Source organism: Quercus lobata, chromosome 11 (assembly GCF_001633185.2).
Source record: "Quercus lobata isolate SW786 chromosome 11, ValleyOak3.0 Primary Assembly, whole genome shotgun sequence".
In the NCBI taxonomy this organism is placed as follows: domain Eukaryota; kingdom Viridiplantae; phylum Streptophyta; class Magnoliopsida; order Fagales; family Fagaceae; genus Quercus; species Quercus lobata.
Genome location: NC_044914.1, coordinates 15,116,138 through 15,132,467, shown reverse-complemented (window position 1 = coordinate 15,132,467; position 16,330 = coordinate 15,116,138). Strand labels below are relative to the sequence as shown.

The 16,330-nt window shown below is 32.9% G+C and overlaps 2 protein-coding genes across 2 annotated transcripts; one reads left to right on the top strand and one right to left on the bottom strand.

Moving 5' to 3' along the window:
- The first annotated feature begins 3,152 nt into the window (after positions 1-3,152).
- On the top strand, positions 3,153-11,165 carry LOC115967989 (probable LRR receptor-like serine/threonine-protein kinase At3g47570). The gene is made up of 4 exons (XM_031087180.1): positions 3,153-3,767; positions 7,586-7,657; positions 8,548-10,533; positions 10,690-11,165. Exons 1-4 carry the CDS (start codon positions 3,224-3,226, stop codon positions 11,043-11,045), a joined length of 2,958 nt encoding a protein of 985 aa, XP_030943040.1. The 5' UTR covers positions 3,153-3,223; the 3' UTR covers positions 11,046-11,165.
- A 2,845-nt stretch (positions 11,166-14,010) lies between these two features.
- Positions 14,011-14,988, bottom strand: LOC115966441. Its single transcript, XM_031085676.1, has 2 exons — positions 14,775-14,988; positions 14,011-14,480 (listed from the first exon to the last, which is right to left on the bottom strand). Exons 1-2 carry the CDS (start codon positions 14,986-14,988, stop codon positions 14,011-14,013), a joined length of 684 nt encoding a protein of 227 aa, XP_030941536.1.
- Between the last annotated feature and the right edge of the window lie 1,342 nt (positions 14,989-16,330).

Sequence of the window (16,330 nt, the reverse complement as noted above, 5' to 3'; positions counted from 1 at the left end):
AAAGTCTAAATTTTATTAATCTGAAAATTGAATTACTTTTGAAGGCTACAATACATTTAAATAGTAAAAAGAAAGCCTATGGCGTCTAGGAAAACACACAAAACTCTAATTTGACTAAACAACATTAAAAGCTCCAAAAAAACAATGAAATAAATGCCCTAAACCTAAAATAATAAAAATTACGTAAAAATACCAAAATTAATAAATTACAAAAATTAAATAGTAGATTTTGTCTCTCTCTCTCTCTCTCTCTCTCTCTCTCTCTCTCTCTCTCTCTCTCTCTCTCTCTCTCTCTCATATGAGAACTTGTGGGATAGTTGTTTATTGCTTTAATTCATTATGCTTGGTTGTAGCTTTAGGCCACAAACAATAAGAAAATGACATGTGTTTCTATTATATGCAATGTACATGGCTTAAAATGATTGTATACAATCACTTAATTGTGGTTTGATGAGTCATATATTGCATTGCACATGATAAAAATACATGCCAATGATCTTCTTATTATTGATAGTAAGATTACAACCAAGTTTATAGGCCAAATTTAAAATAAAATAAAAATTTAATATTTTCCTTGTAATTTATGAAACTGATTTTGGGGGTTTTTCTATGATATAGGTTCAACTAGTCTCTCTCTCTCTCTCTAAAAGAGATTAAAAACTTAAAAGGAAAAGTTTATGAATGCCCTTCTAAGGGTATTGGTTTAGGATTTTTTTTTAAAGAAATTTTTTAGGAGAAAAGAAAAATGCAATTGATTTTTTTGATAGCTATTTATATTTTTTATAAAAGTTGTATAAAACAATTTCCTAAAATGGTTAATTAACAAATTCTCTAAGGGGAATTTATTAGCAGAACCCAAAGTTAAAATACTAACAATTTGAATTAGTTCTTGTGAGTTTCAATTAGCTTGATTGGTAAACTTTTTATGGTCAATTGAAAAATCTAGGGTGTAAACCTTGCTTATAATAAAAACCAATTGATGTTTTAGCATGATGATAAAGATTAATATCATATGTTTAAATTCTATAATATCTAAAAAAACAAAGAAGAAATTGAGCACTTAAATGCAATATAAAAAAAAAATTAAAATACTTTATTCATACGGATTAATAAAATAACAATCGGCGTCCAATAGTAATGGACAATGAGCACAACATTTAAGAGTATCAATAACTTTTTTGTAACCAATGGAGGAAAACATACAAACGATGGTTGGTAAGGTCATGTATGACCATTAATTACCAAGAGCATTACAACTATTATAATGACACAGCAATTAACTTCCAAAGACAGACAGACGTACAACAACTATTATGTAACTCATTCTATATTCATTACACTATATACAAATTATTTGACTTAACCATCGAAAGGCCCCTTGGTTGGTACCTCTCCGATATCATTACACTAGAGTTCTTTGTCTTATTGTAGGTTTCATTTGGTCTTTCAAACCGTCTAGACAAGGAACTCAACTGGTGATCTTTGACATCATCACATATGTTATCAATTAATTTAGAACTTTAAAATACTATTCATTACAATCTAACAAACACTCAAAACATAAAAATATCTTTTCAACTAAAATTCTATATATGTAAAAGCTCAATCATTGAAGCAGTACACTAAAAACATTACTTACCAATGGTTACCATATATGTAACAATTGGCACACTATGCATAAATAATAACATCATTCATTTGTATTATATAGTTATTAAACATAGATTGAAGGTTAATCTGGTATAAGAGTTGGGTTATTGAGTAACTACTAGTTTAGCTAGTGGGTCATTGGTTGAAACGTATACTTAAATAAAAATTAAATAAATATACAAATAAGTTTGAGAAGTCATAAAATAAATATGAAAATTAAAAAAGAGGTATGCCCAAATTACTAATTAAAAATAAGTCTAAAAAGCAAGCCTTCTAATATAATTTAAGCTTAAGGTTTCACCAATTAATAGCAAATTAACACTAGAAAATATAAAATTAAAGAATTCCATAAAATCGTAGTCAAGTCTTTGCTAAATAAAATCTAATTACATTATATTTCATTATTTCTTAAAATTATAGCAATAAAAGTATATCTCAAATGCCAAAGTCATAATATGCATATTCTATATTTCACTTATTGCTCTAATATCATAGATTACAACCTAAGCCAAAACTTGAAACTCTATATGTGTTGAAAATTCAAGCATCAACCTCATTATAAAATCTCTAGTTTTCATTATGCTCCAAATTTAGAAAACAATACTGCAATGAACACAAAAGGTGATTTCATTCAAAACTACAAAACTGGATGGGTCATATCAACTCATTTGAGTTGCACACGTTGCGGAAAAAATATGGGATTTTTTTGGGTTTTACCGAGTCCATTTCATAAATGGTCCAATCAAGAAACCTGATCGACTAAGGTACAGGTTCACTCTTGGTGCACACCCTTGGTACGATGGTCATTCTATAAGTATAAATGTTTGTGGGGTGCGAAGGGCAAGAGTCAGGGTTCAAGTCTCCAGGAGGGAGTTTCATACACATATACACTTAAATTAGGCTAAAGTAGAATTCTATCTTGTAAAAAAAAAAAAAAAAAAAAAAAAAAAAAAAAAAAAAAAAAAAAAAAAATTAGAAAAGGTACAGGTTCACTGGATTACTGGTCTGACTGGCCGGATTGGGTCGGACTTAATAACTATTTGAAGTATTAAAGACGTTACTACAATGTGCAATAATGTATCAACTATCTAATAATTGAACAAAAATGTATCTTTACTATCATCTATAAACTTAAATATGTTGTCAAAGTCATGATCATAATTGATTGTCTAGTTTCTTTTTTTCTTCATGGATCCCACCAAACAGTACATGCATGATGACTGATCCTAATCTCTATTGAAAATTTTAACTTAACCACAAGAGATAAATAAAAGAGGCGTGGAAATGAATATAAGAAACCGATGTGGGCCATGAACTATGTTGCATGTAACATGCATCTTTCTTTTCAGCAAAAACAAAAAAAAAAACAAAAAGTTGTCCTTTTCCCTATCCTTTTCTTATGAATACGAAGACTACAAAAAAAATTGAATGTTGATTTAGTCGCCCTCTTCTTTTTCTTCGTAATTCAACAACAATTGAGATCTCCATGTATAAAAGTATCATCCAGCCACACTTGTTTGATACAATAGTAGTTGGCCTCACAAATCAACCGACAGATAGAAAGTAGAAACTCATGAAGATTTCTTCCTTTCTCGTCTTTTTTGTGTTGTTGTTGGTACACTGTTTAATGGCTAGCACAGCGAGGACCAACATCACCACAGACCAATCAGCTCTCCTTGCTCTCAAAGACCATATCACTGATGACCCTTACAAAACCTTGGCAAGCAATTGGTCTACCTCTACCTCTGTTTGCAACTGGATTGGGATCACTTGTGGTTCCAAACACCTTAGAGTCACTGCCTTGAATCTTTCTCACATGGGTCTTTCAGGAACCATTGCTCCACAAGTGGGAAAACTAACATTCTTGTCTCATTTATCCTTCAGAAACAACAATTTTCATGGTTCTCTGCCCAACGAGGTAGCTTCCTTGCGAAAATTGGAAGTTGTCAGCTTTGGATTGAACAACTTTTCTGGAATGTTACCATCATGGTTTGGGTTCTTACCTAAACTTCAAGTGTTGTATGCTTACATGAACAGTTTTGAAGGTACTGTTCCAGAATCTCTAGGCAACATATTGTCACTGAAAGTACTTCATCTCAGCGAAAACAAACTTTCAGGTTGGATGCCCTCCACTATCTACAACTTTTTATCTTAAATTATTTTATTTTGATACCCAACATTTTGTCCTTTCAACTTTTATCTCGAGAATGTGCATTTTGTCCTTTTAACTTTTATCTCGAGAATGTCTCTCGTGCATATATTTTACCTTTGACTGTTCACAGCATGTAAATGTTACACATTCATTAGATAATTAAAAACACTGAAAAAGAAAGATGTGTATATTAGTTTAATAGATATGAAAAATTATTGGTCTCATCATTCTGGTATACCCTACACCTTCCATAATTCAATCACTAGTGCACTGCCCCCTCGGATAAGAGAAAAGTAATTAACGGTGGAAAAAGCAATTCCTTCCTTTTCTGTGTTCACTAACATCACAAATAAATCGCAATCAGCAACATACCTGACCTTTAGTACTTCTTTAAGCTTCCGCTTTTTGCTGGCCTTGTCCAATAAAATGGAGGGAACCTTTTATTTATTTTTTATTATTATTATTTATTTATTTTGGTTGAGATTCAATAGAGAGTACTTAATGATAAGGACATAATATCTTCAGCAATTGATTTGAATAATTATACAATACAATAGAATTACAATAATAATGTATTCATTCTTCTCATATCATATACTATATAATAAAAGTTGAGCTTAAACGTCGTGGTTGCGTTAAGTGGCTTTACCATATTGTAGAAATTTTTTAAAATTTTTAGATTTAAAAAATATACATAATTTTTCTTCTCCTATAATTTCTAAATTGATAAAAATCTTTATTTGATTACAATCCAAACTCTTCATCTTATCCATGTAATCCTTATTTTTTACGTGTAGTGTATTATAAAAAAGTCTAATGCATCTTAAATTACAACGACGAATGCTACACTCAAAAACAAAGAGGTCTAATTTATCTTAAATTGCAGTGACGTAGAGATAGTGTAATCTAATTCTTCTCATTTTTTTTTTTTTTTTTTAAATACTACACTAAAAAACAAGGTCTAATCCATATTGCATAATTTTTTTAGATTTAAAATGATAAGACACATAAAAAAATATTAATAAATATACACTATTTAAAATTTTAGATAAAAAATAATTTTAGAAAAAAATATACACTATTTTTTTTTTTTGAATAGAAACATATTTTAACAATATATATATATATATATATATATATAATTGATTAGGATTTCACATAGGATAGGTGTTTCTTTAATTCCAAACCATCTAATAATTTCTCTTATAATTTAACTTCAATATAATTTGAAATTCTATGTCTAATAGAACTCTCCCAAGGCCTAACTTCCAAGTTTTTTGGATAAATATGCATCCTAAGTGAAGAGTTTTACGTTGTTTTTTTTTTTAAAACTTTAATTGTGATAATTTTTTTTAGTACATATCTTTTTCCTAATAATTCTATTTCTCTTATAATTCCTAAATTGATTAGAAATCTAACATCTTCACAATTGAAAATTTTCTATATATACAGTTTTTTTAGTGTATTCTTATATTGATTAAAAGAGAATTATGTTTAATTTTTTGGCAAATGAAATAGCTTTAGTTAAGTTTCCATAGGTTTTTAATTATTAAATTTATGAATTTTTTCATATAAATATGTTGCGTGATTGCATGATACTTTTAAGAACAATAAATTATATGCAATTTATATAATCTATATTCAAGTGATTATTAATTTATTATTTCTTAATAAAATTATACTAAAAGTTTATAATCAAAACTGTGCAACGCACGGGCATAATACTAGTAATATAATATAATGACGATGTAAGTTTTTTTATTTTTTATTTTTTATCGTATTTGGTTTTCATCATTTTTTTTTCAAGCCTAGTATATTATAATCAGTATTATACTTAAACTACATCATAATTTAATTTGAATATAAATATATAGATCAAACCAGTAAAAAAAAAATAAAAATCAATCAATCAATATATGAATTTAAATATAAATATAAGATATTAAAAAAATCATTGGAAAAATTAAAAGTAAAATGAAAATATAAGTTAACTTACAAATATTAATAATCATATACTCAAAAAATTTTAAATGTTCTATTTATGCCTCCTTGATTTTTTAAGATGTTGTATGATGTTTTGCGTTTGAATTAACTAAAAAGTATCATTCTTTGTTTTTTATATCCTAGAGTTCATTTCGAATTATTAAAAGGTGAGCAAATTGCGAAAAAATTTCAAAAACTATATAGCAGTGTAAAAGATTTTATTTTTTAAAAAACAATGGCATATATAATTTGCCAAGTGGATTAGGAGAAATATTGTTATAATATACCATATTAAGTATTTTTTTTTTCTTGACTACGTTAGGAGAGTTAATATTTATTTGAAGTTTTGAGTATGGAACATTAATTTTTTTTTAAAAGGGAATGTATTTTATCGTATTAATTATCCAAGAAAAAAAATTCACAACATGAGTACAAATCATTTGAACAATCAGAGTTCAAAGAAAATTCAATCCTACGTGACATAACTACAAATCAATTACCCATTGGTTCATTTAGCATCTCCTCCGTCCCAATGGTGATCCCCATGGACCCAACTTAATGTAGACAACAAAAATGTGACATTAATACAAATCATTTGAAAATTCAAAGTATAAAGGTTCCCATGATTTCCACACAAAACAGGTATCTTCATTAAGAAAGCACGGAGATATATATATATATATATATATGAGCTTTAAGCCAATGAATGTGTATCTTTTTTAACCTCTTAAAACACAACTGAATTAACCTAGTAAATTAGTTAAGTGATTACTTAGTCCAAATTTCAGATCTAGGTTAACATAATCATATAATCATGTCAATGTAAAGTGCGGAATATAAATAACACAAAGATATGATGACCCAGGAAACCATATCGGTAAAAACTTGGAGAGGATTTAACCTAACTATCTTCAAGGTAAACTTGAATCCACTATAAAATAATCGAAGTTTTACAATAGCGACTTAGATCACTAACATCCTATTGCTACCCACCAGAAGAAATTTACTGACACGACCATGTGCAAGCTTCGAGACTATGGACTCCTTCTTTCTTGGATTCTCCAGCAAATACAAGCACACCCACTTGTGTTTCTTTAAACTCTTTAATGTAGCAACTAAATTGATCACCAAGTTCTTGACATAGTCTTAATTCTTGGAAACCCTAAGTATGTGTGAAGACAACCATCTCTTAATCTCACAAAAGATTCACACACACAGCATAATGGAGTTACCAAAACGTGGCTAGGGTTTTCTCTTTTATACTTAAGACAAAATATAAAACCCTACACGTCAAATAGGCTTGAGCTGTGTTGGAAAAATTCTGCAGAAAAATATTCTGCCCGAGTTTCGATTGATCGAGTCTAATTCTACAGTAACTCGATCGATCGAGCCAGACAGAATTGCACAATAAATTCTGCAGTAACTCGATTCCAACTTTACATAAAACGTATATACTTTGAACAAGTCTAAACAAAACTAAAACCTGTTTTGATCATGGTTTGCCAACACTACAAATTAGAGTTCTAATATATTAGTTCCTAATCCTTAGAACCTAACAGAATGCATCGAAGGAAGTATTACTTTCTTTTCTTCCTTTACTCTCTTCTTCTCTTCTTCATTTTTTTTTCTTTCTCTTTTTGGTTTTGCTTCTTATGAGTAATTAGGACACATTTCTATATGTCACTAACCCTTCTTCAAAATGGATTATTTTAATTTCCAAATAAAAAGCTCATGATCTATCATTAGGTAAATTAAGCCTACTAGCTCTTGATCTGTTGTATACGTTATGAAATTTTGTAGGAAGGATTCCAAAAGGTTTAGGAAACTGTACTTCCCTTGAGATAATTCACTTGGACAATAACTACTTTACAGGTAAGATTGTAACCACTTCAATTTAAATATTACTTCCCTCTCCTCTCCAAGAATGTTTGAAATTTTAAAAACTTATAAGGTCCATCAAGTGTAGTTATTTAGTGTGTAGTTTTTTTGCTAGAAATTATTTAGTGTATATGGTGTTTTATATGCTCTCTTCTCACCAAAAAAATAAGTCTAATCCATAGATCATGTACATGAGATTCACTTTTATGTAAGAAAATTTTTTAATACATCAGATAATTATGGAATGCTTTCTCATCTAAACAGGGTGGTGAATGTTGTATACACATGTTGTAGTGGGTTGATAAAGACCACAGTAATTAGAGAAGTTAGAGGTGTATCTAGTGTACCATACATATTACAACTTTACAAGTCTTAGTGTCTTACTACATATTTCTTACAAACTGATGTATTTGTTTATGGTGATTCCTATAGATAAACATACAAGTGGAGAATTAAGTTTGCACAACAAATAGAATAAAGGCTTAACAAGCCTAAACTGATTACTAATATAGAGCAAGTAGAAAACACTAAAAGTAATACACTTAAAAGGAAATGTATAAAGGGCAGGTTTTACACCCTGGCTAAAAAATGATTATTCTTTCATTATCTACTTAGAGTGATTTGGATGAACTCTGTTGATTTGCTTATTATATAGAAAGGGATTGTGAGAGAGAGAGAGAGAGAGTGGCAAAAGCTGGGTTTTTTTTTTTTTTTTAACTGTCAAACATACTTTTAAATTGTTATTCTAGATGCAGCCTTCTTATATGGTAGTTGTAATAAAATTTTCTCAAGTATTTAGGATGAATTTTTTGAAGAGAATCTAAAATCTTTGAGGTATTTTGGTGGATAATGAGGTTTGAATTTGTTTCGAGTTATTGTGGCAGGTGAAATACCACATGAGATTGTGACTCTTCCAAATCTAACGGAAGTAACCTTGGCCAATAACAGCTTAACTGGTCACATCCCAAATGCAACCTTCAACGGCTCAAACATTGAAGTCATTAGTCTATACATGAACCAGCTCTCTGGAAATCTTCCATCAAGCATAGGCCACTGGCTTCCAAATCTTAAGGTACTTTATTTATGGGAAAATAGACTAGAAGGAATAATCCCCAATTCTATCTCAAATGCTTCTATGCTCACTGAACTTGAGCTGGGTGCAAATTATTTCTATGGCTCTATTCCTAATACCCTGGGAAATTTAAGGCATTTGGAGAGACTCAACTTAGTCAACAATTTTTTGACTAGAGAATCATCAACTCTAGAATTGAGTTTTCTTTCATCTTTGACAAATTGCGTAAATTTGACAAGTATAGTGGTAGGAAATAACCCACTGAATGGAACCCTTCCGATTCTTAAAGGAAATTTTTCTACTTCTCTTGAAGAATTTGTAGCATTTAATTGCAACATTAAGGGCATAATTCCAAGAGAAATTGGTAATTTAAGCAATTTGATGACCCTAAACCTAAAAGACAACGAATTGATTGGACCTATTCCAACTATAGTCGGAAATCTGGGAAATCTCCAAGGTTTGTTTCTTCAAAACAATAGAATCCATGGGTCAATCCCAAATGATATTTGTCATTTGAGGAAATTGGTTGATTTACATTTAAGTCAAAATGAGCTCTTTGGATCAATACCAACATGTTGGGGAAGTCTGTCTTCACTTCAAAATTTGTATTTGGATTCCAACCAGCTAACTTCCATACCCACATCCTTTTGGAGTCTTAGAGACATACTACGAATAAACTTGTCATCCAATTCTTTAAATGGTTATCTACCATTAGATGTTGGGAAACTGGAGCATGTAACACAAATGGACTTATCATGGAATAAATTATCAGGTGAAATTCATGCTATTAAAGGCCTATGTTTTTTGGTTAACCTCTCTTTAGCGCATAACAAATTCCAGGGTCCTATTCCTCAATCATTTGGTAATTTGATAAGCATGGAACGTTTGGATCTATCTGATAACAAATTTTCAGGAGAAATTCCCCAGTCTCTAATAGAACTCAAATGCCTCAAATATTTCAATGTGTCTTTCAATAGATTGCAAGGTGAAATTCCTTCTAGAGGTGTTTTTAATCAATTCTCAGCATCATCATTCATGGGAAATCAAGCATTATGTGGTCCACTCAAACTGCAAGTTCCACCATGTAAAAGAAGTTCAAAGACAACCACTGTAGTTATAGTAAGGTATATTCTGCCAACAATGATAGCAGCAATACTTGCATTATTCCTTATATTTGTTTTAATGAGAGGGCAAAAGAGGGATGCAAAACGAAAAAGTCAAGGAGATTTGTTACCTCTAGCAACATGGAGAAGAATAACATATCTAGAACTTGAACAAGCAACAAATGGATTCAACGAAACTAACTTAGTTGGGAAAGGGAGTTTTGGCTCAGTGTACAAAGGTACACTTTCAGATGGGACTACTGTTGCAATAAAGGTTTTTAATTTGAATATAGAAGGAGGGTTTAAGAGTTTTGAAGATGAATGTGATGTATTGTGCAGTATTCGCCACCGAAATCTTGTGAAAATCATTAGTAGTTGTAGTAGCAATGATTTTAAAGCCTTGGTGCTAGAGTACATGCCCAAGGGGAGCCTTCAGAAGTTGTTGTATTCTCATAACTACTTCTTGGATATGCTAGAAAGATTGAGCATGATGATAGATGTTGCATCAGCATTGGAGTATCTCCATCATGGCTGTCCTTTACCTGTTGTTCATTGTGATTTGAAGCCAAGCAATATTCTTCTAAACAAAGACACGGTAGCACTTGTAAGTGACTTTGGCATTTCAAAATTCTTAGGCAATGAAGACTCTATGACACAAACCATGACATTGGCCACTATTGGTTACATGGCACCAGGTGATGTTTCTAATTTCCAATTCAATTTTACTTTTACAAACACACACACACACACACATACAAAGCTTTCTTAGAAACACATTGAGCATTTTTCTTTTCACCATCAATAATAGATATTTAATGCATTTTGACAATAAATTTCAATCAAACTTGTAGAGTATGGATCACAAGGGATTATTTCCACACGCAGTGACGTGTATAGTTATGGCATTTTGCTAATGGAAACATTCACCAGAAAGAATCCCACAGATGAAATGTTTGCCGGTGAAATGAACCTAAAAGGTTGGGTAAGACAATCAATACCTCATTCAGTAATTGAAGTTATAGATTCTAATTTGCTGAAGAGAGGTGAAGAGAATTTTAATGCTAAGCTGGATTGTATGTTGTCCATTATGAAATTGGCTATGACTTGTTCAACAGAGGCACTTGAAGAGAGGTCAAACATGAGAGATGTCATAACAACACTCAAAAATATCAAATTAAAGTTTCTAAAGGATGTTGGAGAAGATTGACAACTGAGAATTTTGACTATAGTTTTTCCTTTTTGTTCGTATCACTAATTATATTTTGTAAATTATGCTACTCCCCTAAAAAACTTGTTGGAGTAGAGCAGCTCAAGCATTTGTGTTTACAGTAATGCTAAAGGATGTATGATTAATTATATTATTAGAGGCATTAATTTACCCAATCGATCTGTATATATCTAAAAGCTGAAATATAGCATTTATTGTTGCTACGCTCTTGTTGAGCCATATCAGCAGCCACATCATTCACCTCTCTCTCTCTCTCTCTCTCATTTTTAACTCTTTTCAACCTATTAATCCCCAAATTATTGTTACACGTACTTTTTCCAACATTTCTCCTACCTTTTACCTTTTCATCACCCCACTACTATCTACCTTAATATCACTCTTCTTCCATCCCTTTATCTTCATTTATTTTTTCCTCTTCTTATTCTCATCCTTATGTTGTTCTCAAGAACAATAATTGATAAATAAATTGAATTTCATTACCTTCAAAATATCATATAAATGATTAAAATTCACATAAATTAGAATATACCATATAATTAGAGAACAATGGAGAGATATTATCTCAATGATGCATCAAAGAAGTCTTATAACATCAAAAGCAAATTATCATCAATTCATGAATGTTTGTAGATGGTGGGGTTGAGATGTGGTGTCACTGTTTTGAGATGATACATACGTCTATGAGATTTCTGGTGCAGTAGACTAAAACATTATGTGTGCCACTCCTAGGATACAACAACCCAGCTACCTTCGTTGATTATCCTTACAAGCCTACACTACTTGTAGGATAGGAAACTCTCAATAGTACTTTTCTTTTACCCAGAAATATAGTACATATAAGGACATATTTCATCATTTCATTTATATAAAAGCTAAAAAGTCTCGGGAAACAACACTTTATTTTACATAACAATATTATAATAAAAAAGTGCTAATATAAGATATCAGATAAGTTCATATATAAAAACATAAACATATATAAGCTATTTGCTTCTTCACTAGCTTAAGCTCAATTTGCTTTTGGATAGAGTCATCTTATACATGGCCAGCGGTAATCACATTTATTTATTTATAATTTCATCACTATTTATTCAATAGAGTAGCATGCTTTAATGTATGCGTTTCTTTTTCTTTCATTTTTTGAAAATGGAACATTCATTAATTCATAATAAGATAGTATCTTGGTACAGGGCTTCCATAGCAGGTGGAGGAGAGTCCTCCATCCAATACAAATCATCTAATCTATTTCTAGCATGTTATGCAAGTACATGTGCAACCTTATTTCCACCTCTCCTTATACAACTAATACTCACCCACTATAGTCCACAAATCAAATGGCAAATATCATTCACCACATTCCCTAACAATGAATGGTTAACCAATGGTGATAAAATGGCTTGTATGGCATTGACATTGTCGCCTTTAATAACTAGCCTTGAGAAACTAGCGTCCATAGTGAATTCAAGAGCTCTTCAACAAGCAAGCATTTCGGCCTCATCACTGTTACTTACCTTCGGCCCATTGGCAATCATTGTAGCCATAACCTCTCCCTTGTCATTGTGGACTATCGTTCCAAACCCAGACCTATTCAATTTCGAAAAAACTACTACATCAAAATTAAGTTTAAAGGTAGATTGTGGAGGCGATTGCCAAAACTCCCTAATAGGTCGTAAGGCTGGGATTGCTGCCAGTGATGCCTATGATTGTTTATACTCATCAAGGTAGTATGAAGCTCTCTTGTTTAGGTTGATCGGGTCATGTAGTTTACCTCCATGCACCACCATATTACACTGATTCCAGATAAACTAGGCTTGAATCCAAAACATTTCCATCTCCTTCATAGATAACTGCTCCATTAGATACTCCATGAGATGAAGCATATCAAATTGCATGTGACACCCTTTTTGCAGCTTTTTAATACTCCTAGCCTGGATGTCTTGAGTAGTAGCACAATCCCACAAAGCATGTATAGCTGATTCAAAAACTTTGGTGCAAATCGGGCAACCATTATCATTGAGAATCCACCTCTTTGTCAGGTTCAAACGAATAGGCAAGATATCATGACATGCTTTCCATCCAAACACTTTGATTTTGTTTGGGATTCAAAGCATCCATAACACTGCCCACACATCTTTCCCAGCACAGCCACGGGAATTTTCTGCCTAATCACCACCCTTTCTTGCTACCTTATAAGCCGACTTGACATTAAACATCCCATTTCTGTTAGGTGGTTAGGGATCCATCTATCCTTTTGGACACTAATTGATGATCCATTCCCCACTCTCCAACAATGGCCAGATTTCAGGATAGGTAGTGCTGCCATTAAGCTTCTCCAAAAAAATGAGCAATTTCATGACCCTATAGCATTAAGAAAGGAAGATCGTGGAAAATACCTTGCTTTGAAGCACTGATATAGCAAGGAATCAGTGCTTTGAATCATTCTCCAATCTTGCATAGCCAACATTACTAGGTTGAATGCACGTAAGTCTCGGAATCCTAGCCCTCCCTCCTTTTTTGATATTGACAATTTATCCCAACTTTTCCAATGAATTTTCATTTCATTCCCTACCCATCCCCACCAGAATTTTGCACACAAAGCATCCAGTTCATCACATAATTTCATAGGGAGTTGGAACACACTCATTGTATATGTGAGGATGGACTGGGCCATTGCCTTAATGAGAACCTCTTTGCCAACTCTAGATAGAAGCACGCCTTTCCACCCTTGCAATTTCTTCCATATTCTGTCCTTCAAGTAAGAGAAAGTGTGGTATTTAGCCCTCCCAATCAAGGTTGTTAGCCTTAGATAAGATTCAAATCTATCCACCTCCTTAACCCCCAAAGTTTGCAGCATCTCCTATTTTTGGCTACCTGTTGTGTTGCTGCTAAAGTACACTAAAGACTTCTCCAAATTTATACTCTGCCCTGAAGCTTTTGCATAGGTTTAAAGAATCTCAGCAATGGCCTCCCCTTCAGTTTGAGTTGCCTGGCAAAACAACAAAGAATCATCTACAAATAGTAGGTTAGTGACTTTGGGTGCTCTTCTACAAATTGACACCCCCTTGATTCTCCCTTCCAATTTTGCTTTTGCCAAAAGAGCAGTAAAACCTTTTGCACACAACAGAAACAAGAATGTTAATAAAGGATCTCCTTGACTAAGTCCTCTAGATGGATGAATCATAGCATATGGTTTTCCATTCACAAGAATAGAGAAGGATGGTGTGGTAACACAACTCATCACCCTTTCTATCCATAAAGCTGGGAAGCCCATCTTTTCCATAATTCCCTGTAGGAACAACCATTCAACCTGGTCATAGGCCTTGTTAATGTCTAGCTTCAGTGCCAAAGACCCTTTCTTGCCCTTTTTTCTAGAGTGCATAGTGTTTAGCGTCTCATAAGCCATCAATACGTTGTCTGTAATAAGACACCCCGGCACAAAAGCACTTTGAGTTGGCAAGATAATATGGGGAAGCACCTGTTTTAGTCTATTTGCCAAAACCTTAGGGATGATTTTATAAATTACATTACATAAGCTTATAGGTCTAAAGTCAAACATTTTCTCCAAATTTTTTACTTTAAGGATAAGAAAAATATTTGTAGGATTTATGTTAGGTATTATGTTACCATTATTTTAAAAATCCAACACAGCAGTAACTACATTATCACCCAAAACATGCCAGAATTTTTGATAAAAAATGGCATTCATACCATCAAGTCTAGAAGCCTTTATTGGTCCCATCTGGAACAAAGCCACCTTGATTTCTTCAACACTAATTTCACTGGACAGAATTTCCTGCATGTCATTGGTCACCTTGCTAGGAACTGCATTCAAGCACTCCTTCATTTGATCACATACACCTACACAAAATAAATTCTCAAAGTAGTCGGAAGCTACTTTGACGATGTCCTCCAATTCCTCCATCCATTTCCCTTGTACATTTTTAATACCTCATATATGATTCCTCCTCCATTGTGTTGATTTGGAGTGGAAAAAATTTGTATTCTTGTCCCCATGTTACAGCCATCGAATTCTATACTGTTATGTCCAATAAATTTCTTGCTTTTGTAAAAGTTCATCCATTTGTTTGCTCACCTCTAGATACTCGGCTTTGCTATCCTCAGTGGTCTCAGCCTCATTCAACCTATCAAGCCTTTTTTGAAGCTCTTTGATTATAGCAACATCCAGTTTTGTCTTTGCCAATCCCCAGGCCATAAGCTCTGCCTCACATAGTTTTATTTTGTCCTTGACTGAAGCCAACCCGTGGTTACTATCCCCTACTTTACCCCATGCTTCCTTTACCACAAATTCACAATCATTCCATAGCAACCATGACTCCTCAAACTTGAACCCCTTCTCATGCCTGTGTCTTTGTTGGCAAAAAGATTGAGCTTGTAGAATAATAGGTAAGTGGTCCGAGGCATGTGATGATAGATGGATGACTGTACTTAGCTAAAACTTTTCTAACCACTCTTTGTTGGCTATATCTCGGTCAAGTTGTATCTTCGTGTTTGCGTCACCGAGTCTCTTATTACTCCAAGTAAACGGATATCACCTGGATCCCAAGTCCTGAAGTTGGCAAAATTCCAAGGCCTCCCTAAATGCTTCAACCTATGATGTTTGTGGTGGTCTTCTGCTTTTCTTCTCTGAGGCATTTAAAAAAGCATTAAAATCACCTATGGCCAACCAAGGTCCAACCACAAATGATTTCAAATTTGCTAATAGCCTCCATGTTTTCTCCTTTTGTTGTTCCTCCGACCAACCACAAAAACAAGTCAAGTACCATTCATACTCATCTTCCTCCATTACCTTGGCCAAGATATGGTTTGAAGTAAAATTGATTACGTCCAAGTTTACATCATTCTTCCATAGTAGTGCTAATCTTCCTCCAAAATCAGGGTGTTTCACAATGACCCTATTCGGAAAAGGCAAATTGCTATATATTTTTTCAAACCCTTCCTTATCCAATCGTGTTTCCATAAGAAAACATACCGTGGGAGCTTTTTCCCTCACAATCTTGAGAAGGCTATGACCAGTCTAAGAGTTCCCAAGCCCTTGGTAGTTCCAGCTTAAGAGCCTCATTGCTCCCAATAAGGGTGGCTCTCCACCCTTGCCGATATCTCATCATTGCTTCCTCCATCATTTTCTACCTTTCCCCATTTGGCCAACCTACTAACATATTTCTCATTCTGCCAAGAATTTGAGTCCTGCGTTAAATCCCTCTTCCCAAGAGTAGGTAATGTGATTGCCCTAGAGATTCCACTTA